Source organism: Alligator sinensis, unplaced genomic scaffold, assembly GCF_000455745.1.
Source record: "Alligator sinensis unplaced genomic scaffold, ASM45574v1 scaffold404_1, whole genome shotgun sequence".
Classification (NCBI taxonomy): Eukaryota; Metazoa; Chordata; order Crocodylia; family Alligatoridae; genus Alligator; species Alligator sinensis.
Genome location: NW_005841839.1, coordinates 3596466 through 3623292, shown reverse-complemented (window position 1 = coordinate 3623292; position 26827 = coordinate 3596466). Strand labels below are relative to the sequence as shown.

Genomic DNA, 26827 nt, shown 5'->3' with positions numbered 1-26827 from the left:
GCAGGAATCGGACCTTGTTATCTTCTGCACTGCTCATCTGTGCTTTCTCTTGAGGTCTAGAAGTGAGGATGCCAGCATGAGATGGAGGGAGCCATTTTGATGAGACTGTCTGTTGTCTTGCTCTGTGATTTTAAAAGGACAGCAGTATGTTCCCACTGCTGGAGTTTGGCATCCTTTGTTTTCAGTGAGTTGGATGGTGATGTTCCATTTTCTCTTCCTCAACCTCCTTTGTAGATTATCGAGGGAAGAGGGGAGAAATGGGTCCCAGGTTTTTATAGCTGCACATGCAAATAACCAATGACAGCTCTCCATGGACATCTGCATGCTGCTTTGCTGCAACTATGTATGTAAATGAGATGCCCAAATGCATTTGTCATGCTCTTTTCACATAACACAGGCTGAGTAAAGCAATTGGGAAATAAGTGTACAGGATTATGTTGGCTTGAAATCGAAACATTTCCATAGTTGTTCCAACTTCTGGAGGAAACTGGTTCTTAACCAAGTGAATGGTTCCTGAAGCATTAGCCAGGTACTGTTGCAATACTGGCACTAAACGCTGGAGAGCCAAGACATGGAATTGATCAGAAAATGACTAGGAACGAAAATGTTTTTTCTTGGTCACCTTCCAATTGGTGGAGGACAGGCTCAGCTCAGACCTCATGGTCTGAAGGCAGACAAACAGATAAGTGGACAGAAAGGGAATGGCAACAATTGGTGTACATATTTCACATGCAAATCATTTTGATTCTCTGTAAATGACAAGGCAGTGATTGATCTTTAAGAACTTCAAGGAGGGTTGTGTGAAAATAGGCAGTCTATTTTTATTCTGGTAGGTAAACGGCAGTTAAAAGAATACATACTCTGAGCTGGCATTTTTTTTCAAAATGGTTTGATTTTTATAATCAGGTATGGGAATAGCAAGGGGAAGGCATTAAATGCATACGTCTTAACTGTATTTATAAGCTTCTTCCCCTGACACCTGAAGAAGCAGTTGCAGTGATCCCAGTTAACTGAACTGGAGCTGATATGGCAGTGCCGATTAATTTATCTGGTTCTAGTAGCAGAGGGCTCACTGAAGCTGTAATCCTTATTGGCCCCTGAGCCTGCCAAGAGAAGATCTACCCAAGAGAGGGACTTGAATGGGAAGCTGATGATAGTGAAGAGCTTCCTGGAATAGAATGGTATGCCTCAGCATCAGCTGTCTTTGGCTCCAGCAGTTTGGCTCCGTCATCCTTGTGGGCCAGGCTAGATGCAACTACTCACTGCCTTCTTTTTCCTTTCCAGGACACTGTTCAAGGAGAGCAGGCGTGTGCATGGGCACCTAACATCCATCCTGTGAGTATCTTGTGGCAGTTGACAAACTAGGAGCCTACTGCTTGATTCCTCTTGGTTGGGGGTACTGAGTAAAGTTTTTTATGAATTTTAACACAGGCTCAGGGCAGCAGCCTCTAGTTTTGCTTGTATGATTGTGGCCTGGATGAATTGCACAAGGTTTGGTTCCTCTGAGTGGGAGAGCTTCTGAGAAGATGAGAGGGTTGCATAGGGCCACTCTCAACAATAGGTTCATTATTAATTGTTCATCTTTTGCATTTCCTGAAATATGGTTAAAATGGGACTCATTGTGCAGGCACTTGAAGCAGTCTCAGATGTGAACTCCATACACAGGGCTTCCCTATGGTATTCAGTTGTTGCTCATTCTGCTGAGTGTGTACACTTGACCCAGAGGAGGCACTGAGAGAGTTTGGGCTGTTATGCCATCAGTGTATGTGTGGCACTCACCCTGTTTGTCTCAGACTTGGTCTCTTCTTTCCTGTTGCTTAGCTAAATAAGAACTAGTTAGCAGAGGCAAGAAGGAAGGATGCTGGTTGGTCATGAGAATTAGATCTGGTTGGGATGGTGCCTGCTCCAATGACCAATGATTTTTATGAGACTTACTGTCAAAAGGTTTGCTATCCAAGGATGTCCTTAGATCCTTGATACCTTCTCGATTCCCTGTTTGCCTCTGTAGTGACCTTGGGCAGAGTGGTCATACTAATTTTGTTGCTGGATCTTTCTGTAGATGCCTGTGCTCTGGCATGGATTATTGTAGCAAACCCACTTCTGGTTCTAATGGGACAGTAGGTGGAGAATGTGCAGGCTGAATGCTTACAGCGCAAGTTTTAGAAGTATGTTTTGCCAGTACTCCAAAGACTTTTCTTCTTCCCACCTCCCTCCTTTCTAACATGAAGCATAATTTGGGGCTGTCTAGAAAAAGAAACCTCATGTGCTTAGAATCCTAGCAACCAGAGAAGCTGCCTTTCTTCCTCTGAATCTCAGGAGATTAGTTAATGCACTCTTGTGAAGAGTCCCCAGCATGCTCTTTAATTCTGTTGTTCTTCAGGGACATTGAATGAGCCCATGTTTCTGTGTATGTCTCCAAACAGGGCAAAGAAAAAAGTGATGGCTCCTCCAAAGGTGAAAGTGAAGGTGAGTGGTGTCATCTCCCTACCTCAAGGGGGCAATGCTTATCCTTTATAAGGTGGAGAAAGGATTCCAGAGAGTGATTTCCCCCTCTCCATGGGCCAGATTACTTCCACGTGACTCTATGGGATTGAGGTTTTGGCTTCCTCTAGTTCTAAATAAAGCATTTGGATGAGGACGCTACTGTGTAGGGATATAGAAATCTTGGAAAAGGATATGACAGGAGAATGGGCATAAGTGATCTCTCCTTAAAACTACCATGGAATCCAAAGATGCATGCTAAATCAGGGGCAGGTAATTATTTTGGCTGGAGGGCTGCTAAATGAGGTTTAGTAAGCTTTTGAGTGTCACGTGGGTAGCCCTGCCCGTTGACAGCTGCCCCACCTCCCTGGTCACCATCTTGGGACCAGACGTCTCACCCCAAACCCACCGGAAGTCCCTCCCCTTGCCCCCAGAAATACTCCTTTTGGGAGGGGGGTTTGTTATCCTTAGAACCAGAAAAAAATAAATCATACACTAAAAGTCAAACGCCTGTTATAACAAATTTAAATCTATTACAAAAAATATTTTTGTCATGATTTGTTTGCCTACTGTATGTAGAGGTGATTGCATAATAGCTCAAAAATAGTCTTAGTCTTGTATTGTGTGTGTGTGTGTGTGTGGGGGTGGGGGTGGAGGCATGTATGTGTGTGGTAGGGTGGGGAGGTGCGTGGGGGGGAGGGAGGGAGGGAAGGTGGGGGCCTCACTCCACCTTCATGGGCAGAAGGGCTGGGCAGGATACAATTAGTTGGTGGGAGCCATGGGCCAGATGAAGGTGCCTGGCAGGCTGGATCAAGCCCATGGGCCATATTTTGCCCACCCCCTGCACTAAATGTCTTCCCCTCCCTGATTTTTGAGGAAATGGAGTGTTTAGCAGTGGTTGTAATTTGGGAGAACTGGGTAAGTTGAGCTTAAAACAGGCAAAGCTTTCTCTTCCATATCTACGTAATCTCCCTCACATCCACGCATGCAGATTTGTTTCTCGCATTATAATACAGCCTTCACTTCCCGGTCTCTACCAAAATCCAGGAGTTGTCATGAAGCTACTTGACAGCAGTTAGCTGCATCTGCCATATGCTTGTTATAGGATGTGCCTGTCCTAAGGGGTGACAGATGTGGACTTTGAATGATTTGTTCTCTGATCCAAGGGTTTCCTCTTGGGGTATTTCCAACCCAGCTGGTTGGAACTGGGAATATTTCCTGGCTAAAGTTCACTTCTGGCTTTCTCTTGTCTGTGTGGAGCACATGAGGGGCAGATCCTCCTGGTTGACACAAGTACCATTACTGGGCAGGGATTGAATCTGTGACTTAAACAGGCTGTCCTTGGAGAACTAAGCAGTCAGCTGTGGTGCTACACAGCTTGTAGGTCAGCCTGCAGAGAGCATGCTGATCTGGACCTGCCTTAGCCCCTGACATTTGACAGCTTGGGATATTGATACCCTGGTAAGAACTGCCTTTCTTTCCCTTTGAGAAGTAAGTTCCTTGTCGGGTCTGACGTCTCTCTCCTGATGTTCTTTCAGGACTCCTCCAGTAAGCCAGATAAAAAGATTCCTATATCTGTTCCATTGATCCACTCAAGTGGCACAGTTTCTCTGTCTTCAGAGCCCCAGGGAGCAGGCATGGGCATCAGCACCCAGACTCGAGAGCTCTTGGCTCTCAGTGCTTCCCAGGCATCTAGCAGTGCAGCCACCCCTGCTGCCTTCAGTATGGATGACTCCCTGGATGAGGACTTAATTCATAACCCAACCTCCTCGCTGGAAGCTGTCTCAAAAGAGCTGGCTGTGCTAAATAGCAGGGCAGCTGGAAGCCCCGATTTCACACTTCCTGGGACCCCAAAAACTCCTTCAGAGAAGATGACAAATCTCACCAGTTCAGAGGAGAAAAGGAACTTTGCTAAGTCCAGTCCTTCTCCTTCCCCGTCCCCCAGTGGCTCTCTCCAGTCACCCCTCAATTTCCTGGCTGAACAGGCACTGGCATTGGGACAGTCCACTCAAGACAAAAAGACAGAGAGTTCCAGTTTCAAAGAACTGTCCTGCCAAACCTCCCCCAATAAAATCCCTGATGCACATCAGGCCAAACAGAAGCACCACAGCCTGCAGCGACCAAGTCATGGGCCCCAGACGTCAACACCTGTGCCGGCCACCCAGGTAAAGGTCTTTCACTCGAACAGCCAGCAACAAAAAAACTTCACATCCCCAGCTCCATTTGTCAAGCTGCAGAGCCCCAAGTCCACCTCCCCCCTTCCCCAGCGCTCTCTCCTCCAGCAGGTTAAGACGTCAACTAAAGCTCAGAGCTTCCATTCCTCAGCTTCATCAGCAGCAGGCAGCACCCCAGCTTCAAGCAGCTCTCACAAGACCCCAGGCTCCTCTCCGGCATCCATGAGCTATGCAGGGAAGCACTCAGTCAGCTCCAGTTCTTCAGGCCAATCCTACAAAGCTCCTTTCATTTCTGGCTCCCTTTCCAAGCATGGGGCTTCTTCCGGCAGTTCCACATCTGGTGTGCCTGCAAACCAGAGCTCCTCCTCAGGGAGCTTGCTCTCCGGTGTGCAGACACCCTCCCCAGGGCAAACCTCCAGCCGCTCCTCCCCAAGCTCCACCATAAAGAAAACTCCAGTCTCCCAGAAGCTGACTTTAGTAGCACCACCTGGTGGCCCAAATGGAGACACAAGTGGAGGGACTCAAGGAGTGGCGAAGTTATTGACCTCCTCCCTCAAGCCAGCTGTGGTGAGCAGCACTGCATCTTCTACCTCTGTGCCGGTGAGTACCCTGCTGGCTTAGCCCAGCATCTGAGGACACTGCTATTGCTCTTAACAGTTCCTAAGACTTGCCGCTACACACAAGCTTTCAAAGAAGTTCCAAAAATAAGTGACTGTTTGCTTCTGCTGCAGGCTTTGTGTTCAGATTGCTTGGACAGTGACTCTGCCCCTGAATAGGGCTCCAGAATCCAAGCTTTTTTTAAAAAAAAAAAAATGCAGTCAGTGTCAATTACACTTGGCTCACAGTTTGGAATGTTTTTATTTTTTGGTACACTGAGGTGCTGGCTAGTTCAGTGTGCAGACAACTGAAATAATAGCCCAAATTAACGTCCACACCTGTTCTGTTCACCTCAGTAGCAAATAACTGCTAAAATCTAGTGAGGCAAACTTAAAAGTGGTTTTCAAATGTGTGTAACATGTATCCACTTTCCAAATTTAATTCAGATGTTTTTATTTACATTTTCCTGCTTCTTCATTTCCTGTTCTATAGAGGTGGTTAGTTGTATTAGTCCAAAGTCAAATTGAAGGTGGCAGAGTGGCAACTTGGAGACCAGCTTGTGCAGCAGGGTATGAGCATTTTTAGGTAACAACTTACTTTTCCAGTTGCTACCAGTTGACCAAGACATTAATTATTATCCACAGCTCTGACAAAGGTTGTTATCTACAAAGGCTCCTGTCTCTCTGAGCCAGTTGGTCTCTAATGGCTCCTATAGATGTGCACAGAGCCTGCTCCAACACGCTGGAAATCCAGTGTATCGGAGCAGACTCAATTAATTGATTCTGCTAGAGCACAGAAATTGATATATTCCTGCAGCCTTCTGCAACATGTGTATCAGCGTCCTCATGCATCCCTGTGCTGCAAAAATGGCAGTGGAGTGCTTTGAAATAAAACGCATTCAATGAGCTTTAGTTCAAAGCACCCCGCCACCATTTTTTTAGTGCAGGGACATGCGGTGATGCTGATGCACATGATACGTGTGCGCTTTTAATTAGCACGGCTCTCTAATTAAAGTGCCTGGCACTGGGTCCCAGACCTTATGTAAAAATGCCCTAAGATGCCCCCCCTGCCCTGCTTTCTGCTATTGTATTATGTAGTTGTTAAATAGGCAAAGGAGCTATTTTGCTCTTCTTCCTTTAATTACTTCCTAAGTGTTAGACTTCTTTTGTAAGATGTTTCACAGTTAACATGTTTGTCTGATGGAGACACATTCAGGGCTTGAACTCTTCCTTTAAGTATGTACATATGCACATGCACAGATAGATTTGCAGCCACTTTCCCATCAATTGAACTTGCATGAGGTCAAAGCTATATTTCTCTGGATTCAGCTATAATTTCACCTGATTTTTTTTCTTCCCCCGGGGTTTGTAGTCTGAAGGCAAAGTAGACCTGGGGCTCCTAAATCACTTGAAAGCACAACCCGCAGGCACCCAGTACAGTATTAGGTTCCTGTTTCTAAAATTTTTGGACTCTGTGGGGGGGTGGGGGGGGTGCAGTGACTAACTTGTTACTGCTAACACTAAAGTAAATCTGGCTTTTAAGTAACAAAAGTTTATGCTAGCTAGAAAAATGTTTTAAAAAAAATAAACCCATGGTGCTGCAAAACCTTTTGCGCATGCCTAAATTGATGCACATAAGTTTGTAAATAGTTTACCTGAAATCAGTGAAGCTTTCCTTATGTGTGTAGTTATACCCACTGAAGCGCTGTCTTATTTTTCGGTAGTTTGGGGGTTTTAGTCTATAGCAGATCTGTAAAGTTTCAAAAAAGATAGTCTACAACTTGCAGTGTTTATATAATATCATTGTGTGCTTCACTCCACTCCTTAATTGCATTAGAACAGACTTTCAAGTTTTAGATTTGCAAACTCAAACTTGGTCTGATTTTTAAAATTACTACACCCTAAGTATTACAGCATCAAGATTGCTTCACTGTTGAAGAACAGGTAATTGAACTAGATTTATTCCAATAAGCCAAAGCATCTCCCACACTATTTTAAGCGCTAAATAGACAGTTATTTTGTGTCCAGCTACTGCACCCTTCCATTACTTCGGGATTGCTTCTATAATCTGTTTAGGCAGAACAGAACTTTGGGTTCTGAAAAATAAATACAAATTTAGTGCATCATTAAGTAACATTGGGTCTGCCTTCAACTTTGGGACCCCCTGCAATACTCCCCATAACATAGCCCACTGTAGCTAAAAGCTGATTAGTCCTGCTAAGTACTCTTATGTAATAAAGTACTGTCTAGCCAGTCAGCCATCTGACTGAATGGTGTTTTCAGTTAGTGGAACAGGATAAAAATCCAAGGCTGTAGAAAGCTGGCCCCTTTGCTTATAGGACACAGAGCAGCTACATACATACTGCTGGGAACTAGTAAGAACTTCCTCCTAAGAACATAAGTGCATGCTTGTCCACACCTTCCCCTGAGGCATTGTTCACTGTTGGAGGTGGGATTCCAGCCTAGATGTGACTGGTTTTAATCTAGTATGGTCATTCTTACCTTTCCAAACACAGTGTTCAGACACTGGGCTATTGGCATCATGGAGGTGACTCCTGGCAGCTGGACATCTCTCTCTCTCTCTCTCTCTCTCTCTCTCTCTCTCTCTCGCGCGCGCTCTGTAGATGAGAAGTGTTCTGGTGTGGCAGGAGTCCTGTACCCACCTCCTATGCTGCTTCGTGCGGAATATGAGTAATGATGAGGTGCTATTGATTTCCTGTTTTGACTTACCTTTTCTCTTTCCTCCTCAGAAAGGAACTAGTGGGGCTGTGCTGCTAACCAGTTCTTCTTCCTTAAGTGTACTGTCTCCATCCTACAAGTCCAGCAATTCAAAGCTGCCAGGTGCCCTGAGCTCCACACCACTGGGGATTATATCTCCTATCCATTCCTTCCCTCTTCACGTCATCTCCTTCAGCTCAGACTCCTCCCCTAAAGCAGGAGTATCGAAGGATGCAATAGTAACTGGCCCTGCCCCAGGAACGTTTCACCACGGTCTTGGCCACAGTGAGTTCTTCCTTTCTCCCCTGTGCGTGTTTCTCCTGCCTGTGCAGTAGAATTGCGAAAACACTCAGCTGTGTTTAGCCCATTGCAGATGAGCCCATCACTCATGTTCTTGCTTTGTGCTTGTAATTCATTTGTTTGTGTCATTAGTAAGTGGTTTTGGATGCCCCTGGGCTTGTTCCTGTAGCTAGCCCAGGGACCCCACTGCTCGGCAGGCCTTAATACTGGTGGCTAAGCTATTGGCTCTGACTGCTGCAGCTCCTCTGCTTGTTTCTGTCTTCAATGTGTGTTTGTTCTTTTTTTTTTCCCCCCTCCTTTCTTTGTTTTTCTCTCTAGGTCTTCTGGCTGGCTTGCACTCCAGCCCGCACCATGCAGCACCACTCCCACACTCTGCCCTGTCCACCCATTTACCGCAAAGTTTGCCAGGTAACTTGTCAGATGGTCTTGTTTGTCTTCTGCGTTGTGAGTCACCCTCTGTCTCAACACATGCTCCTTTTGTGGTGAAAGTACCCCTGACTTCAGTGTTGTCTTTACTGGTATGGTCCTTGCTGATGCTCCATTTCACCAGCCTCATGTGATTTAGGGTTAGGATCAATCTTGAATGTCCTTTGAGTTTGATACCTCCATCTGGGATGACTTCCCACACATGGTGTTTGGCATTTCTCAGTTTATCCAGGGACTCAGCTCTGTTCTTTGTGCAAAGATAAATGGCCTCATTTTGAGTATTCACAGCTTTGGGTGGTTTTGTGTAGGCTGTTGATACTGATTAGGATTGAATGCACTGGCTGTATAGATGATTGTTTGTTCTCTACATAAGGTGTTAGGCCTAGATGTCTAAGAGGAAATCTTACACTTGGGCATCTGACTAGGTGGCTGCCTTTCCTTCAAGGCAAGCTTACATTCTGCTGGAAACTTTGCAGTGTGAGTTTCCAACTTTGCAGTGCCAACTGTCATGTACTGATGACTCGACATTTGTGTGAGTCATTAGTTGTGACCCTAATAGCCTTCCTTCAGAATCAGCACAAAGCACACTACGTCTGTGAGGTACAGCTGAATATTCCTACTGTTTCTAGAGCCTAGAAACAGAGTAGGGGCTGAGTGTGCACTGTATTATGTGGGTGCTTTTACAGCACTCTGCAGTGGGCTCTCAAGTGAGTTACTGCTAGGGCAGTGATTCTCAGCCAGAGTAGGCTGGCAGCCTGGCATACCTTGAGTTCGTTTCAAGGGTGTTACAGGGTGCCACAAAATGCTAGCGCTCCTAGGTGCGCAAACCTGATTTACAAGATCACCTCGGAGAATCCATAGTGTTAAAATTACTGTGCCCTGTTGTGGTCTTTCTAAGCTCTTTGCAACAGAAGACTTGCACTGTTAGTTTCCTGCATTCAAAAAATGAGCGGAAGTTAAGAACTGACATTTCCCAAAGAGGCCCTTCAGCCTAACAAAGTTGAGAAGCACTGTCTAGAGCAAAAGCTGCTGTGGCTTGTGTGTGCAGACGTAACCGTAGCAGCTCTGTATGAGGTGTTGTGGTGGGGGAATACATTTAATGTCCATGAAACCTAGATTTAAGTGTTGAGTAAACCTTGCTCTGCTAGTACAACTCAGAACTCACCTACACCTGCTCCTGCTTTTCTTGTCCGGTCTGTTGTATTACACAGGTAATGCAATTCAGTGCTGCTGCTATGGTTCTCTTGAGCAGATTTTGTGGGTGAGTGAGGCAGCATGGGCACATGTGAGCAAACTTCTGTAGTTAATGAGGCTTGTGATTACAGTAGTGCCTTCTAGCATCTGCTGTGAAGGAATGTGTTCCCCTAATGCAGACACTGGGGGTATAGGAAACTCCAAAGGATCCTCTTCTGTGCTTTCTCCTGCATCCTGGCAGAAGCATACCATTTCTTTCTAGTCAGTATGTTATGGAGTGAAAGATGTTGGGGAGTAGAGAACATGGCGACCAAAAATTACTGATTAGGTACAAACTCTGTGACCTAGAAGCAGAGGACTGAAATCCATTTCCTCTCAGGTGTGTTGGTAAAACAACATCTCTAAAGAAACAAGCTGTTCTTAACTAAACAGTGACTGCAAATGGGACCTAATGTGTTACTGGTAAGACATGATCTTGTCTGTCTAACATGGGCAAAAAGAAGCAACTTGAATGTAATCTACAAACACCATCTTGATAGTGGAAGAAGGCTCCTTAATTTAGGTGAAAATACAACATGAGATCCGGTGGCCAAGAACTGAAGCTGGACAAAAAACTAGAAAGAAGGTGCTTTTTAAAAAAAAAAAAAAAAAGTAAGGGAATTAGCCATTGGAACTTGCCTCAGGATGTGGTGGAGCCATTGTCACTTGTCATCTTCCAATAAAGTTGTGTTCCAGCTCAACTAGAAGTTACAAGCTAGATGGAGTTCTCTGTGGGTGAATTCCAGGGATTAGTCTGTCAGAATGGTTCCTTCTAGCTTAAAACTATTAATTTATGTAGAGGAATGACAGTTTAACCAGAAATCTCCTGCCTATTGGAAGGGGAGGAAATGCTTCCTGGGAGTGTGTTTCAGTGTAAAGAGCTATGAACATGTGAAAGCTGTATAGCCTACCATGTGATGAGATGTCTGGTAGTTCTGGAAAGTGTGACATGCTTCTGTTTGAAGCTATCAAGAAGCAGCTGAACAGGTGGCATGTAGCGGTTGCCCTGTTGCCAGCATGTTTGCTTGTGAAGGTGCATACGCATTATCTCCTCATGGTGGTTCTAACCTTATCTATGTCATGAGTCATCTCTAGAATGGGCTACACCTTTTGAGCCTGAGAGTGGCCAGCAGAGAACAAACTGTTATTCGCCCAGGCCCAGGGCCCTGACTGCCTGTCTATACCTATTTCAAATGCACCAATTCCCTCCTATAGCATGACAGTAGTTCAGTTCTTCCTGGAAACTTTTGCGTCTTTAACTTTCTTTGTCATTGTTCACTATTCTTGCCCTTATTTCTTGTTTTGCTCCCTCCTGCTGTTTCCTTCCCATACTTGGGTGTTTAAACTTGGAATAATGCACCCGAGTTGTTCTTGGTTTCCTTTGTGTGGAGCATCCAAAGCAGTCATTACAACCAACTGCCAGTAATGAAAAGTCCATCTGAATTTATCTGCAGCCTCTCTCAAACTGTGCCATGTTTCCAGATTGTGTCTGGGTGATTGATAACATCTTGCATTTGTTAACTATGGATAAGGGCCCTTGCTAGTTTGTTTTGCTCAGTAGTTCCTAGCTCAAATTCTTGGGGGTTGAGGTGCAGAACAGCTTTTTCGTGTGCAGGGTGAGACAACATCGGGCAGTTGAGACCTGAGGTTGACATTGAAACCCCTCTCATTTTGTTCTTTTAGATGCATCTCAGCTTCATGGCAAAGGGTCCAATGCACCACAGCGGAAGTTGTGACACTTGGAAGGGAACGAGCTTGCACCAGCACAGGACAAACCCACGAGGAGCAGGCCAGGAACACTGGGTGCTGACTCCATCACTTTCTCTGTTCCTCATGGCAATGGGAGGACCTGAACTGAGGAAAGAAAGAGCTTCTCAGCACTTGCCTCCAGGGGATTTGCAAGGTGGACCCTAGCATAGGTTGTCTTGAGAGAAATGCCTGTGGCACCATTCCACTGCTGCTGCCCCTCACACTACACTGGCACTGACAGGCACCAGAACTTGCAGAGGAACAAGGATGGCGCATCTTTCAACAAGCTGAGCACCATCGGCGCACCAGTGCAGAGTACCTCCAAGTTCAATTACCTCCTTGATATCCCAGTGGAGTATGTGAAAGGTGCTTCTTCTTGCTTTGAATTTACTTAGATAACTGTAGCACTTCCCGTGCTTTCTGAAGACATTGACTCCAATTTTTCAGTTCTACTATGAAGCTATGCTAAAGCTAATAGGAGAACCTAGCACTTCCTCTACGGTAAATATAACAAATTGCCTGATGTTCCCCTCTGGAAGAGAATGAGGACTCTTTAGAGACTTTTTGGATGCACTCATGAGCATTGAAATGATTCTACATCTTTTATTTTTGTTTCCTTCAAAGGGATGCTTTTCTTTTGGCTCAGTTTTATCCTCATTACCATCGAATGCATTGGATTGGATGGGACACTTCTCAGCATGTCATGTGTATAGGAAGACATAATTCCAGTGCCTTTTATGGTGGAGCAAGAATGGACTAACTACACACATTTCAGCCCTTTTTTGCGCGCTCCTCAACCCTTTTTTAATCATTCTGTATTTAAGATGTATTCCGTTTTATTTAATAGAGCTTTTTATGGTTGCACATCAAAAGCTGCACTGTCCAGACTTAAATGGTGACTTGGTTACTGCAAGTCCAGTACCAAATCCAGCAAGAGCACCAGTTCTTACCTGATCTGAGTTTGTGCAAGTGGGTTCCAGACCCTCCCCTAAAGCCATTCTTTACTAGGGTCTTCAGTAATGATCTTTTTGGTGGGCAGAGGGAGTGATCTAAATGAACTAAGGATGCTGATAATCAAATGAATTCTGGTGGATATTGCTCTCCTTGATGACTTCTGCACTAAAATCATTTGACTTGTCAGAGCTGCAGAAATGAGGAACTGGCTAGCATGGGAGTGTGGTGTTCTAGCTTTAGACCTGTATGCTAACCTCACTCTCTTTGCGCATCCCCTTTGGATGTAGCATAGACTGAGGGCAGTCTGTGTTTCTCAGATGGTAAGCCCCATTGAATTGTAGTTGCAGTGTTGTGATCTCCCTTTTTACAGGCCACCTCCATATGGTCTGGTTATCTGAGCTTCAGAAAGAGTAGTACTTATATGTTAAAAAAACCCATGGTATTAAAACTAAACGCTTGCAGACTTCCTCCGGTGCTTTGGAAGGGAGGCTGACTGAGAGTATATAACCAGCAAACATTCAACCAAGTTTTCTCTTTTTTTAATAAGACCCAAGATGCATCTCTTTAATTCAGACTGATAAATGACTTCTCCAGATCACTTCATTGTTTATATTTTTAAAAGAAAATGCAGCTCAAATTTCAAATTTGTTTACAAAAAATAAAAAAAAATCTAGGTTGTAGCAAAAGAGCCAAAGACAGAATTTGTGTTAAGGTAAAGCACAGCAGTTATTGATGGACTCTGAGCAATGGATGTCGCATGGTTCCCATTCAGGACCTCCTCTTGAGTGGCAGCTGAAAGTGTGTTCAATGCCTGGCAAGCCTCAGGCCCTTAATGAGCTACCCGAGGTACTGGTTCCACTCCCTCTTTTTGCTTTCACTTGAATGCTTCTGCTGGGAGGCACCTTCCCGTGTCCCTGCTGGAGCTGAATGCCCTCATTTTAGGAATTTAGTGAAGCCTCTTGCCTCAGGGAAATGTTTATTCGGTGGAAATTCTGTGGGATATTTTTCTTTTTTTCTTTACACGCTATAATGAACGAGTGAATGAATTTAAACAGCCGTGGCAAGGCAGGACTGTGGAGAGAGATCACACCTGATGGGGAGCAGAGTGACTGGGATATCTGCCTTGGCTAGGCACGTTTAGCTGTTTTCTTTCTCGCAGAGTGGTGAGCCTCCTCCTGATGGCACTTATTGAGTATGGCAGTTTCTTTTGGGTGTAAGAGCTGCAATTTATTTTTATTATTTTTTGTGTGTGTTGGGGCTGTCTAGATGACAATGATGGGGGTGGTGTGAAAACTTAATCTTGTACAGAGCAACTGAATAAATTGTTTCAAAGTTTCCAAAACATTTGTTTCAGTCTCCTTCATTATCATGTGTATGTTTTTAAGCTAGATCACTTTTTCTGCATATACCAGTCCCTGGTAACATAATTGCTTCTATTTTGGTTGGTGCCCTTTTAATTGTTAAGTCTTTTCAAAATCTGGTTTGCACCTACATGTAATTTTAGTAGAATGGCACCACCTTAAATTGAGAGAATCCTACATGCATCGAGAGTTATGGACAGTGAAGTAAGCTGTTAGCCTGGAGGGGTCAACATAGCTATAGAGAGATGAATAAAATGGCTTGCCAGGTTCCAGAATGTTACATCTGTATCAGCTTATAGAAGGCAGTGGGACTGCACAGATGATGCTCTGTACACTTGGACACTTCCATGTGGGTGTTGGTAAGTGCAGAACTGGGTCTGTAGAATCTTTTAATACATGATGTAGAAAGAGCCCAGCTTGTCTTCCAGATCCCAAACTGGGACTGTAGCCCTGACAGATGGGGGAAAAACTCTTGTATAGGTAAACTGAGCACTGTGGATTGGGAAATTCCTTTCAAAATCAGTGTGAGATCTAAGTGTCTTCATGGGGCCTTTTTCATACTGCTGCTCTGCATTAAGGCAGAAGTTCCTAAACTAACCCAAACACCAAACCTACCTGGAACTCGCCTGTGAGGACAACGTGTGGATCAGCTGGAGGCCTTCCTTGCAAGTAGACTCAACTAACATTTTGAATGATAGAGGTACCACACTTAAATATTCCTGTTTTATATTTAGAAAACATATGTGTTGGGTACAGCCCCTCCCTTTTTTAGAGCAATATAGAAACAGACTATCAATTTTAAAAAAGCAAAAGTAAACCCTTGGCTTAAACCACCACATCTTTATTTTGTGCTATAAATAGAATTTCCCTATATTTCCCATTCCCTTATACAAATAAATGATACATATAAATGAATGTAACTGTAGTCACTAAAATACCTGCATGAATGGCTTTTAACCATGAAGGAAGCACAACTGTCTCTAGAAAGCACCTCTGCATTTGGTTACTGTAGCATGCTTTTCTACTAATTTTTCTTATTGTAACATTGATATCTCTTTACAAGATTCTGGGTGATCTCTATGAATACCTCCTTCAATCTAGGGTTTACTGCATCAAACTGCTGGGGTTGTCCCCCATTCCTCATTATAGGCACTCAGGTGAACAAAGTTTTAATAGAAGCAGCCATTTAGATGTTAACATAATGACTACGCAATTAAGATGCAAATTTCAGTTTTGAGCTTTCAACTGCTTTTCTCAGGTGAAGATACCATTGTTTAGTCAAATGTATGTAATGCAAGTGTCTGGCTTTAGATTTTCAAATGCACATTTTTGCTTAACATGTTCTGCTGGCATTCCTTGACTCTTGACCTTTAGTCCCTTTCTTCTACAGCTCCTTGCATATGCTTATCCTCTGAGGAGAAGTACAGATTTCATACACAGAATTATACCAACAGACACAACCTATTTTCAATTGGACACTGAACGTGAGATGCTGATCTGACTTTACCCATTTTCTGTGGGAGTATGTGCCCAGGTAGTGGTGGGGAAGAATAGTTAAGCATAACTTTGACAAATGCTTTTTCTGCCCTGACTTGGCAGGGCTTTTCTGCAACAAATACAGCAAACAGTATGGCTTCATAGCACCCTCCTGATGGACTATGCAAAAGAAAGCTCTAGTAATTTGGAAGACGCAAGGGAGGCAATGACTTGCAGCAGTCTAGGGTTGTAATAAGTTGTGCAGCTCTCACTAAGCTGCTTGAATAAAAGTTTCTAATTAGAATGGAGGGAACATTTTGTAATTACTTCCAGACACCAAGACTGCCAGCTCCTGGATGGATATCTGTTTGTTGAGGTAACTATCATACTGAGCCATGGTTAGCCTTCCACTCTTTAAGGCATCCTCAATTGAGAATTCTTTGCCAGACTTCCTGTCGAGGATCACAGAGGATTCTCCATTGGGCCCCTTGATGGTGATCTCTTCCCAGTCGCATTCCTGGCTCTTCAGCTTGACAAACAAGCTCCATTCAATGAGGCCAAGTTTGTGAGCTTCCTCTGGAGACATCTCTTTGCCTGTGTCAGGGTCAATGACCACAATAGAACGTCGCAGGTGGTTCTCTCTTTGCTCTCTCTTGATGGCTACTGTCTTGAGGTGATTCTGAAGCTGCTCAATTTCTGTGTCTTTTTCTTTGGACAGCTTCTTCAGATCTTCCAGTTCTCTCTCTAAGGTCTGGAATCTGGAGTCCAGATTCACTCCACTGTCCACCTGGGTCATGCTCCTTAAGTCCCGAGCTTCCGTTGCTGTGAGTTCAATCTCTGACTGCAGCCTCTTGGTTTCCATCAACAGATTCTGCTTTTCTAGGTGGAGCTTGTGGTTTTCCTCCCTCAAGAAGTCTAGTTCCTTCGAGGACTTGGAGTTGCTGAATTCCACCTCAGACAGCCGGGCCTCAAGCCGATTCATATCTGCATCCAGCTCCCTCTTACGCCGGCTTTCCTCCTCCAGGTTGCTCTTCAGCTTTTGAATCTCGTACTCAGTGTCCCCTCTGTCCACTTGAACGCTCTCTGAAAAGACCACTTTCTCTTTGACCTCCATCCTCTCCAGTGTGAGGAGCTTCTTGCTTAGGGCTTCCAACTCTGCTTGCAGGACTTGTCTTCGGTGCTTCTCCTCCTCTAACTCCAGCTTGAGGAGGGAGTGTTCCTTCTCCTGCTGTGGGTCTTGCTGAAGGATTACTTTCTGCTTCACAGTCACTCTCTCTGTAGTCTCCCTTTCCTGTTCCTCCAGCTCATTCAGCCTGATCTTCAGCCTTTGCACCTCGAGTTCAGCTTCTCTGCGGGCCTGCCTCTCTCTCTCAAGTTCCTCCAGCTGGCACTCCAGCTCAGATCTCCTCCGCTGCAGCTTACGCATCTCTTCCCGCAGGCAGTCGATCTGCATCAGCTCGTTCTCGATGCTCTGAGAGAAGGAATTAACCTCTGCTTGCAAGCTGGGGTCTTGCTCATACTTCACCACCTCCTGCTGGACCACTTTCTCTCTCACATGTGACAGCTCTTCCTCCTTCTGCCTGATCTTCTCCTCTTGAAGCAGCTGCTCCCTCTCCAGATCAATATGCTTTTTCTGCTCATCTGCTAGCTGAGCTCTCAGGAACTCCACCTCCTCCCTGGTCTTGGGGTCTTCACGATATTGGAGAATTTCTTGAACCACTTCCTTCAGCTGCACCTGAGGCTTGGTGTCTTTCAAGACTTGAATCTCTTGCTTCAGCTGATAGATTTCCAAATCAGCTCTTTCAATTGCACCGGTCCTGTCCATAATCTCCTCACAGAGTCTTTGCAGCTCCCTCTCAGTCTCTGGATCATTCTTGTACTTAATGACCTCCTTGATAACTTCTTTCACCTCCACCTGGGGCCCTCTGTTTCTGAGAGTCGCTAGCTCAGTCTGGCAGCTCTTCAACTGCTCCTCCCCGCCTCGGCACTTCCTCTCCTGCTCCACCAACTCCAAGCGAAGGTTGGCCACTTCATTTTCAGCTTTGGGATCGGGGCGCACAATTTCACGCACCTTCTCTTGGATGACCACCTTAGCATTTTCTTCCTCCAGGACCTGGATCTTCCTGAGCAGCTCAGCCTTTTCCCTCTCATTGGAGCGGTTCTTGGACTTTTCATCTTCGTACTGGCGCCGCAGCTCGTTCACCTCCCTCTCCATGGCGAGGTCTTTCTCCACCTTCAGCACCTCCTTCACTGTGATCTGGCCCTCAACGATGGCTCGCTCCTTCTCCAGCCGCTTTAGCTTGTCCTGCAGGAAGCTGAGTTCCTCCTCTTGCTTCTGCCTAAGGGTGCTCTCCTTCTGCTTGTTCTCCTGCAGCATCTGGAATTCTGCCTCCAGCTGGGGGTCATTCTGCAGCTTCAGCACCTCCTTCTCAGTCACCTTCTCCTGCTCTGTGTTCTTCTCATTGGACAACACAAAGATCTGTTGGCGCAAGAGGGTGACCTCACTCTCTCTGGTTCCCTCCTGCCTCCTAAGCTCCTCCAGCTCTTCTTTAAGCTTTAGGATTTCATCTGCTTGTGCTTTGTCCTGCTCAATACGCAGCACCTCCTTTACCACATACTCTCTACCTCCTTCCCTCCTCTCATACTCTAAGGCTCGCAGCTTCAGTTTCAGGGTCTCCAGCTCATCCTGTAGCACCTGGTTCTTGCGCTGTTCTTCTGCCAGGCTCTGCTGCATTTTGTGTAAGTTCTCATCCAGCTGAGGGTCTGGCACTTTCTTCAGCAGTTCTTTCTTAACCACGGTTTCTTGGGGTTTCTGGTTCTGCAGGTGGACAATGTTATTCTGGATGGTTTTGATCTCCAATTCCAGCTCCTGCCGACGCTGAGTCTCATCCTCAAGTTCTTTCTTTAGCTTCCAGATTTCCTGAAGCGGCCTCTCCGACTTGCTGGTCTGGACAGACTCCTGCATCAGTTGCACCTCTGGTTGCTGTTAATAGAGGGGGAAAAAGCGGATGATAAAGACATGGTTGTTAGCAATTACTAATTTGGTGCCAATTTCATTGTCATGATGGTAGAACTACAGGAAAATATCAAAAATGAATTAAGGGGGTTGGGAGAAATCCATTGTACACTGTAGAATGTTGCATATTGGCAAGTATGCTTCTAGATAACTAGTCAATGGATTTTCAAGCAGGGCTCACTACCACCCTAACCTTCCAATATTGCTACATGATAGAGGGGTGTGACTGTACAGAAAGGGAAATCTGGTGTTGCCCTGGCAAGGGAAAAAGTTTAGAGCCACTCGGCTGTCGCATCAAATAATGTGATGAGGTCGCTGGGTGGACTAGATTTATCTTGATAGATGGGTTCAAACTGAGTTCCTGCTAAGTAATTCTTCCCATGGTATAACACATTAGCTAGATCTATTTCCAGTTCAGTGTATCATACGTTTGCATTAATTATTCTGTTATAACATGATTGGTTCGGCATAGTGAAGTTCCATCAAGTCACTTCAAGTACTGTATATATAAATTCCTAAATCCATTGCGATGACACGGAAAGCTTGATTTTTTTTTTTTTTTTTTTTTTTCCCCCCCCCCTCCTTTTGTACAAAGTTGTAAGCTGCAGGGCAAGCATGTGCTGAAAGGCCAAACCTTGCCTTTCATCTGACTAAATCCATTCCTGCAATTTATACCTTACCTGTCTCAGGAGATTCTGAGCAAATTCCAGGTTCTGCAGCCTTTGCTTATTGACAGCATTAACTTCAGTGAATTTAGCAGCCAGAACTGCTTCCTAGGAGACAAATGCATTCAGAAAAGAGCACAGGCAGAACAATCAATCAGGATTTCATGAATCAAGACACAGGGACTTGTGCAGAAGAGGGGAGCTTACATGTTCACCCTGAATATATTTCTTTCAAAACTTTCCTGCTGCTGTGATCTCACAGCTTTGGGGAGATTTGTCTAGTAGCTCCATGCACACTGATAAATAGCTTCTTTCCCTGCAGCCTCCACACTTCTACTTTGCTTATAGAAGGAGTGATAACAAATGAAGAATGCAGTTCTGACATGTGGACAACTTCTGCTCACCTGGTGCAATAGATTATGAAGGATGAGCTGAGAGCCAAAGGAGAGGTTGTATGTCCACAAAGTAGCTTGTCATAAAAACTGCATGGCCTTTGTGATGGTTGTAGTTTCACAAAGTGCTTTTTTTGCCTATAAATCCTCCTCTGCTTAAGAGTCTTGTTGGTGTTAAGGCTTATTTGGTAGGAAGTACTAGCATGAGAGCTCTCTTACCAACTCATCTCAAGATGCCTCAGGTGGAAGTTGACCGGTGCTGAAGAATTTCTGCCCCCATTGTGTGGTGGATGTCAGCAACATTAAAATCCTTGCCCACATGATGGACTGCACCTCAAAGTAGCAACCCTGCATTAGCCTCTCCAGAAGCCACTTCTGACTTACCTCCTCTTTCACTTTAGCAGCTGGGGACTGGAGTCTGGGTCTCTTGCTCATGTAACCGTTCCGTCCATTTTCCAGGTCAAGAATGGATCGTAACTTCTCCGCTTCTATCTCATAGTCCTGGGGGAGAACACTTGCATAAGAGAAGTGACAATATAATCCCCTGGAGAGGTAATGTCCCTCCACTTCTACCTGGACCTGAAGTTTTTTCTTGTGCTACCCTTCTGTCTTCCTTAAGTAGACAATGAAAGATGATAGGACCGCTACATAGCAAGACCTTTGTCCCAGTAAGAGTTCCACTAAGTGTTCTAAAAATAGGCACATTAAATGACCAGCCAAAGACCACTGGGCAGGGGCTGGACCTAAGTTGTCCTTTTTTCCATTGTTCTTTTACTTGGGCATTGGACCACTGTAGTTTTCTTTCAGCTGCTGTTGCTATCAGGCTGAAAATTCCCACAGTCCTGGAATCATGCTTCTTACCTTCACAGCTTGCTGGTAATGATGGGCATTGGCAGAGACTTTCTGTACCACCTCCTCCTTGCCTGCAATGTCATTCAGCAGCATCTGGAAAAACACAGACAAACTTAAAAATAAAAGAGAGAAGTTGTCTTCTCTTGTAAATAAAGGGAGCCTCACATCTGCAACCCCCTGCCCTCCCCCCCTTTCTATTATTTTCTGTGTAGAAAATAATAGTCTGGACCAGTCTGGATTCTTTTGTTTCTCCAGTTCCCTTTACATGACTTGAGTGGATGCATTTCTCACCTGCTTTCTGGCTTGGGGGATGGTCTTTTCTCCCTGACTTTCCCTTGAGGAGTAGAGTGCAAGAGCACTCAACTCTGTTTTAAATACAATGCTGGAGTCCAGATAGGGCCCTGGCCATGCTCCTCTGTTCCCACATAGCTGAGTAACATTTATTTATCAAATCCAGGCCATATTAATTCTGCTGTGCCATCAGCCCCATTGGTGATGTTTGGCACCTCCACAGGGACTAGTTTTGGTGACTGCAGGTGAAATGAGAGGCTCTTATAGCACAGTGAGGAGTTACCATTTGGTTCTTCAGTTTAGTTTCCACTTGCTGGATGTTGTCTGTCTCCTGTGGCTCATAGTTAGAAATGCTGGAAAGGAACTGGGTGATGTCGTCATAGCCTGCACGGTAGTCAGAATAGGACGTTTTCGCCTTTTGCAGCATCTGAGATCTGCAAAGGGAAAGGAGTTTTTATACTCTCAAACCTATTTGTTCCTGAAAATGTCTTAGGTAATTTCAGTCCTTTCCCTCTTCCCCCACCAATTGGGCCTGAGTTCTTCCCCAAGAGGCCATCCTTTTCTGCAGTCGTTGCAGTAATGAAGCACACTTTTCTCCAGTCCACCTTACAACAGAGGGTGTTTTATTCTTCTTTCTCCAGTTTCAGATACTGGTTCACTCTGTGGGTGACTAACAAAACATTTGATGCAGTAACTCTGTGTTCCCAGTCTGCTGGGGAAGCCTATCAAGCTATCCTATAACTAGCCCTGGAGGTAGGGTAGAACTGAGGTGAGAGTGCAATATAGCTGTTGATAGGCACAGCCCTACACACTGTGCCAGCTCAAAGCTTTTCCCTTGAGGAAAAGCAAAGTTATATTCAAAGACATGCACAATACAGTGTACGAACAATTAAGCCACAACACATAATGAGGTGGGGCCCGTCTGGATGCTGTATCATCCAGAAATGGGCAAATAGTGGGGATGGGGGAGAGGAGGAGGGAATTGGGCAGCGGGAGTGTAATGGAAGAGACAAAGATCTGTGTGCTCTTGCAGCAGAAACTGCAGTTCTTGTAAAAGCCCACTCCTGAGTCTAACATGAGTGGTACTGAATTTCCTCCAGGTTTGGTTTTGTTCACATTCTCATGGTAAAAACCTGTGCAGTAGGGAATAAGGGACTTGCTGTGCATCTCTAACACTGCTGTGGCTGCCCTTCTCCCAGTCAGCCCTCTTGGAGCTTCACCTGTGGTCAATTTGCTTGCTGAGGTTGCTGAAGCGCTGGTTGAGTTTGTAGATCTCTGCTTCCTGTCGTTCAATGTCAGGGCAATGCTCCTGGAACCTGCTGGCGAGGGTGCTGGAACATGTCTTTGCTTTTTGTAAGTTCTGCTCTGCCTCATTGAGCAAGGACCTTTTGGACTGTAGCTCAGAGCCCATGGCCTGGGAAGAGAATTCATATAGAAATGCCAGGCTTTTACCAAGGACTTCTTTGATGGGCCTTGGCTACTGCTTCAGCTTTAATTGTATTCCTCATCACAACAGCTTTCCCCTCTAGCCCTTCCACCCCAGTATTCTTTATGACTCAATGCAACTGCTCCTCAATTCTGCCTTATGAAAGGTGAGGGATGGTAAACATTAATTTCACTAAAGGTCACCTAGCCAAACCAGTTGGGAAGAAATCTGATTAACGGGAAGAGTTTGATCTAAGTGCCAACTGGCTGCCCAGCTGTTTGGACTATAGAAACAAAGCAAAAAAGAAAAACACTCTCCCTGTGGCATGCAAAGTAATCTCCCACACTTTTCATGTTTTGCCTGGTGGTGGCCTTCCATGCCAACAGTACCTGGTGGCAACGTTGAGGGTGATGTTACATAATGGCCAAGTACATGTGAATGCTGTAGGTGCTGTTGGATCACCGACTGAAGAAATGCAATGTTAAAGGCTAAGTTTTAAATAAGTAGCCATCTGGTTGGTCTGTTCGGAGGGAGGGGAAGGAAAGTGCCCTCTTTCTGGTTATTCCCTTCTTATCTTTTTAATTTTTCCAGCTTACAGTATTTGGAGATGAATCATGTCTCTGTTGGTGCACTAGCTCCAAAGGCCACTGCAGAAGTCTCAGCATAAGACCCTGAGCTCTAAAGAGACCACCTCTAAAAGAGAATGTCAGGCTCTGGGCTATTCAGTCCTCAGGCTTTCTATTGAGCTTGACAAGAGCAATGCCAGTTCTGATGGGAGGATGCAACAGGGAGCCAGATGCTTCTGTTGCTAAAAAGGGGGAGAATGTGGCTGGCCAGCCTGGGATGTCGGCAGATAAGCAGCTGAGACCAGGGCTGTATGCAGCAGACCTAAACTGCAGCAGGGATGATTGAGCTGTCCATTAGCCCTCAAGATGAACACCTGTGTGGGCAAGTGAGTCGCTGACTCAGACAGGGAGCATCCCAGGTAGAGAAGCCAAATGCCTTGGAGGCAGAGAGAGTGCCCTGCAGGGAGCTGAGCTCTTGGAGCTCTCTGGGGAGAGCAGCTGCCCAAGAACCCCTTGCAGACACTGGAGCACTCTAATGGCAGGTGGGAACCTGGGGGATGAGGGCTGCTCCAAAGTGTGTTTACCCAGAGTGGGGGAGGTTTTTGTTAAAGCGACCTTGTTAAAGGTTTGGGGTTTTTTTTAACTTCTTTACCCAGAGCCATGATGTTTTGTTTAAGTGACTGCTTTATGCTCTAGTTTATACTGGTGGACCAGGTGTGGTGGCTGTAAGGGATGACAAGGAGGCCACAGGGTGCCAGAGAGACATGCTATTGATCCTATCAGGGCAGGGTGAGTGCCACAGGAGTACCTAAGGGCACTGGAGGCTTGGAGCCCTGCCAGGGCTAGGCACAGGACAGGCAGGCAGAAGCTAAGATAGTTAAAGCCTGAGCCAAGCAAGATGATATATAAAGGCAGCCTGAGGTGGAGAGGGCCAGGACTGGGGCCCGAGAAGGGCAATAGCAGGAGACCTGAAGCACAAGAAGGGAGAGACCAAGGGACAGAACTGAGCCTAGGAGCTGAGGTCCAGGACAGTGGGCCTTAGACTAGGGGACTTAGCTAGAGAAAGGGGACTAAAGCCCAAACAAAGGCTTTGAGGCCTGAGGGCCAAACACTGCATTGGGGCAAGCTGCCTGCTGAGGTTATAACTGCTAACTTCTGCTAGGCATTAGCATGGCTGTAGGTGTGATTAGAGGCCACGAACACAGCTCTTACAGCACCTGGTGTCCAAAGGCACCAATAGAGCCAGAAAGCCATGGCAGACGGCACAGAGAGCAGCCTGGCCATGGATTGGATTCCCTCTGGGCCCCGGGCAGCTTCCCAGTCTTCTTTTTAAAAAAACAATAAACAAACAAACCAACAACAAGAAGGCATGGCAGGCGAGTAGGAGGGAAGGCCCTGGGAGACCAGAGGAAATGGGAGTCAAGCACCACAGAAGAGGGCACCACAGTGTCATTTGATGCCACAGAAGGGATCCATCCCTATCCTTCACTGCACAGGTGTGTTCTCCCCAAGCTATTGTGTCATCCTGAGTTCAGTTTTAGTCCTTGAGTCAAATGACATGTTCTCAGCCAACATTAGGTTTTTGGCTTGCCAAATTAAGAGCTTACCAAGATGACAGGGAGATGCTGGGTGCTTTGTGCTGGGGATCCCTGAACAGGACCACCACCTGTTAAAGTTGTCTGCTGTTTTGTGATGGCAGAAACTCTACAGTACACAAAAAGTCTACTGCTCTGCTTCAGCTTTGTTAGGCCCTCTCTCAACCTACTGTTTTTGGGCTGGTCCCTGCATTTGTGTGTTTCTGTGTGCATATGCATTCATATCAAGCACATTGCCAGGTAAGACAAGTGGCCCAATCACCCAAAAGAACACTTACTAATAGTTCTTCTGTCTTCCAATCTAGGGCCCTTGCATCCTCTGGTACAGTGTCATCTATAACCAGTTTATTTTCATAGGCAGACAGCAGGTCTCTGCCTTGCTGGAGGCTCTTCTCGAGGCAATTGGCTACATCAACCCTGTAAAGAAGGAGAATGTTACAAGATACCCATACTCCCAGCCTCTTGAGAGGGTTAAGTTATGTGTTCCAAACCACGGCCTACTTTTTCTGGGCAGCGCTTAGCAGCTGGACCACACGGTCATACTTGTTGTTAATTTCCTCGACCTTGTTCCTCACCAAAGTGGCACTGCCAGTGCTAGGAACTGATTCAATAAAAGTCTCACACTCCTGGATCTTCCTTGTTTTCTCAGGCTCAATTTGGCGGACTTCGTTAGTGATATTCTGCAATGAGAAGGAGACACTTGCAACCACAGGACTGAACAAGCCAGCAATTCTTGGCTTCCTTGAGCCGGAAGGTATGTTTGAGTGAGAGTATGTCCTGTGGTCCAAATGGGTGAGGAGACATCACTGTCACATAGACCACCATGCATTGGGACAAGGTACTGGTAACATCCTTCTGGGGGAGGAGGGGCATTCAGGGACAAACTGGATTATGTTGTAACAGAGGCATTGCTTTTTGCTATAATGATACAATATGATGAAGTTGTTTGACCTGAATTCGCTCTCCAAAAAGATATCCTCTTTACTTGCTACACATCCAGCATACTACTCTTCTCTCCTGACTCCAATGTAAGCCTGAGTTGCTTATGGACTATCCACTTGTGGTTCTGACCACAACAACTTGCTGGCTATTGGCATTTTGACACCATGGAGGGGATGGAATTTTCTGCCAAGACGATGGCTAGGGTCTCTGTTCCCAGTAAAAAGCAGTACTCCAAACCATTGGCAACATGCAGGGGGTGAACGTGGGTGCATGTGCATCTCCTGAGCGTGGCGGTGCACCCCCTATGAGAAGGCGCCGCTGACACTGCTGGTGGCACCTGTGGGTGGTTGCTGACCACTGGTTGGCGCTTGCCACCCCTTTCCCCACCCCCCTGCCTCCGAGCTCTGTAGCTGCCTGCGGGAGCTCCCTGCTTACCACCACCACGCCTCTGCCACTGACCACCACCACTGCCTGCCGGAGCTTGCCATGCTCCCCCAGCCTCCAGGGGCATGCGGCGTTCATGCTCCAAACACTCACAAATAACCTTGCTTTGGGAAGCTGGGGCTAAGCTTTATGCGGGGAGCAGTTCCTGCCTTTTCATTTATTTCCCAATACGTGGGGACACAGGTGACTTTTATCAAGGTAAACACATCACTGAGCATAGGCAGCCAGGTCACAGATGAATAAGTTAACATTAAAATGAATGCAAGAGCCTCCAGCCATTCTCCACCTCAGTGGTTCTCAAGCTTTTTTCTACCATGACCCATTTGAAAATATCAGTGGCCAGTCCTGACCCAGTGCCCCTCACTCCCGACCCACTGCCCCCCCACCCCCAGGCCCCTTCATGTGTGGGGCACCGGGGGCCGGCCCAAAGCAGCCCCTCACAGACTGGAGCTCTACCAGCCTGCAAGGGAACAGCCGTGATTTCCTGTGTTTTTAACTTTTGCAGGAAAACCCATTTTTAAAGTTTGTTCACAGCCCTTTTGATATATTCTTGTGACCCACTTTTGGGTCACAACCCATGGGTTGAGAAATGCTTCTCTAGCTGGTTTTTGGGTGTTAATTCCCCATGGCCAGGAATTCCTTCATGGCATTTGCTACAGTAAATAGCATGTGAAGCCCCAGCTAGTGGGGCTACTACAGCAGTAGCTGCATTAGGTCCTTGGGACCCTCTATGGGATTACAGATTTGACTGGATCATCTCAGCCTTGTGACGACAGACTGTTTACCTCAACTCCCCTTCCCCCATCTCACACTCCCTTCCTTTGTCTTCATACCTTCCACTTCACTATGCTTTCTCCTCTCCCCCCTCGCCCCCTTTTTTTTTTTTCTTTTTAGCTTACTGTCTCCTAAGTCCTCTGCCCTCAAAAGCTGTTGTGGACCTAATCTGTTATGCAGTTCACTCTGCACAGACCATACTTTTGGTTAGTCATAGTTTGTCTAGATGGCCCATGGTGCAAGTGTGGTTGAGCCACACCAGTGTCTATAGCTGGAAGCACAAGGGAACGAGGCCAGTAGGATCCCATCCAGCTGTCTTTGATTATTCCTGCCCAAATAGTTGGTGAAGGCATGGGAGGGGGCAGACTTCATCACAAGCCCAGAGTGAAGCTTCAA

General features: G+C 45.9%; 2 protein-coding genes across 6 annotated transcripts in view; one reads left to right on the top strand and one right to left on the bottom strand.

The window, feature by feature from the left end:
- Positions 1–13973, top strand: part of UBN1 (ubinuclein 1) — a 33768-nt gene extending 19795 nt beyond the window's left edge. For 4 of the 5 annotated variants that reach the window (XM_014520108.2, XM_014520100.2, XM_025203756.1 and 1 more), the window contains 6 exons: positions 1285–1335; positions 2424–2466; positions 4020–5255; positions 8002–8254; positions 8588–8677; positions 11612–11805. In XM_014520108.2, coding sequence (XP_014375594.1) covers positions 1285–1335; positions 2424–2466; positions 4020–5255; positions 8002–8254; positions 8588–8677; positions 11612–11664 — 1726 coding nt within the window. In that variant the 3' untranslated portion in view covers positions 11665–11805. Of the gene's footprint in view, positions 1–1284; positions 1336–2423; positions 2467–4019; positions 5256–8001; positions 8255–8587; positions 8678–11611 lie in introns of all 5 variants that reach the window. The other variant, XM_014520097.2, reaches the window with a different exon arrangement.
- A 135-nt stretch (positions 13974–14108) lies between these two features.
- PPL (periplakin) overlaps positions 14109–26827 on the bottom strand; it is a 56945-nt gene continuing 44226 nt past the window's right edge. The window contains exons 15-22 of the mRNA XM_006015552.3: positions 24773–24951; positions 24550–24688; positions 21905–22098; positions 20968–21118; positions 20403–20486; positions 19926–20042; positions 19165–19257; positions 14109–18451 (exon numbers count right to left, since the gene is read on the bottom strand). Coding sequence (XP_006015614.1) covers positions 15767–18451; positions 19165–19257; positions 19926–20042; positions 20403–20486; positions 20968–21118; positions 21905–22098; positions 24550–24688; positions 24773–24951 — 3642 coding nt within the window. The 3' untranslated portion in view covers positions 14109–15766. The remainder of the gene's footprint in view (positions 18452–19164; positions 19258–19925; positions 20043–20402; positions 20487–20967; positions 21119–21904; positions 22099–24549; positions 24689–24772; positions 24952–26827) is intronic.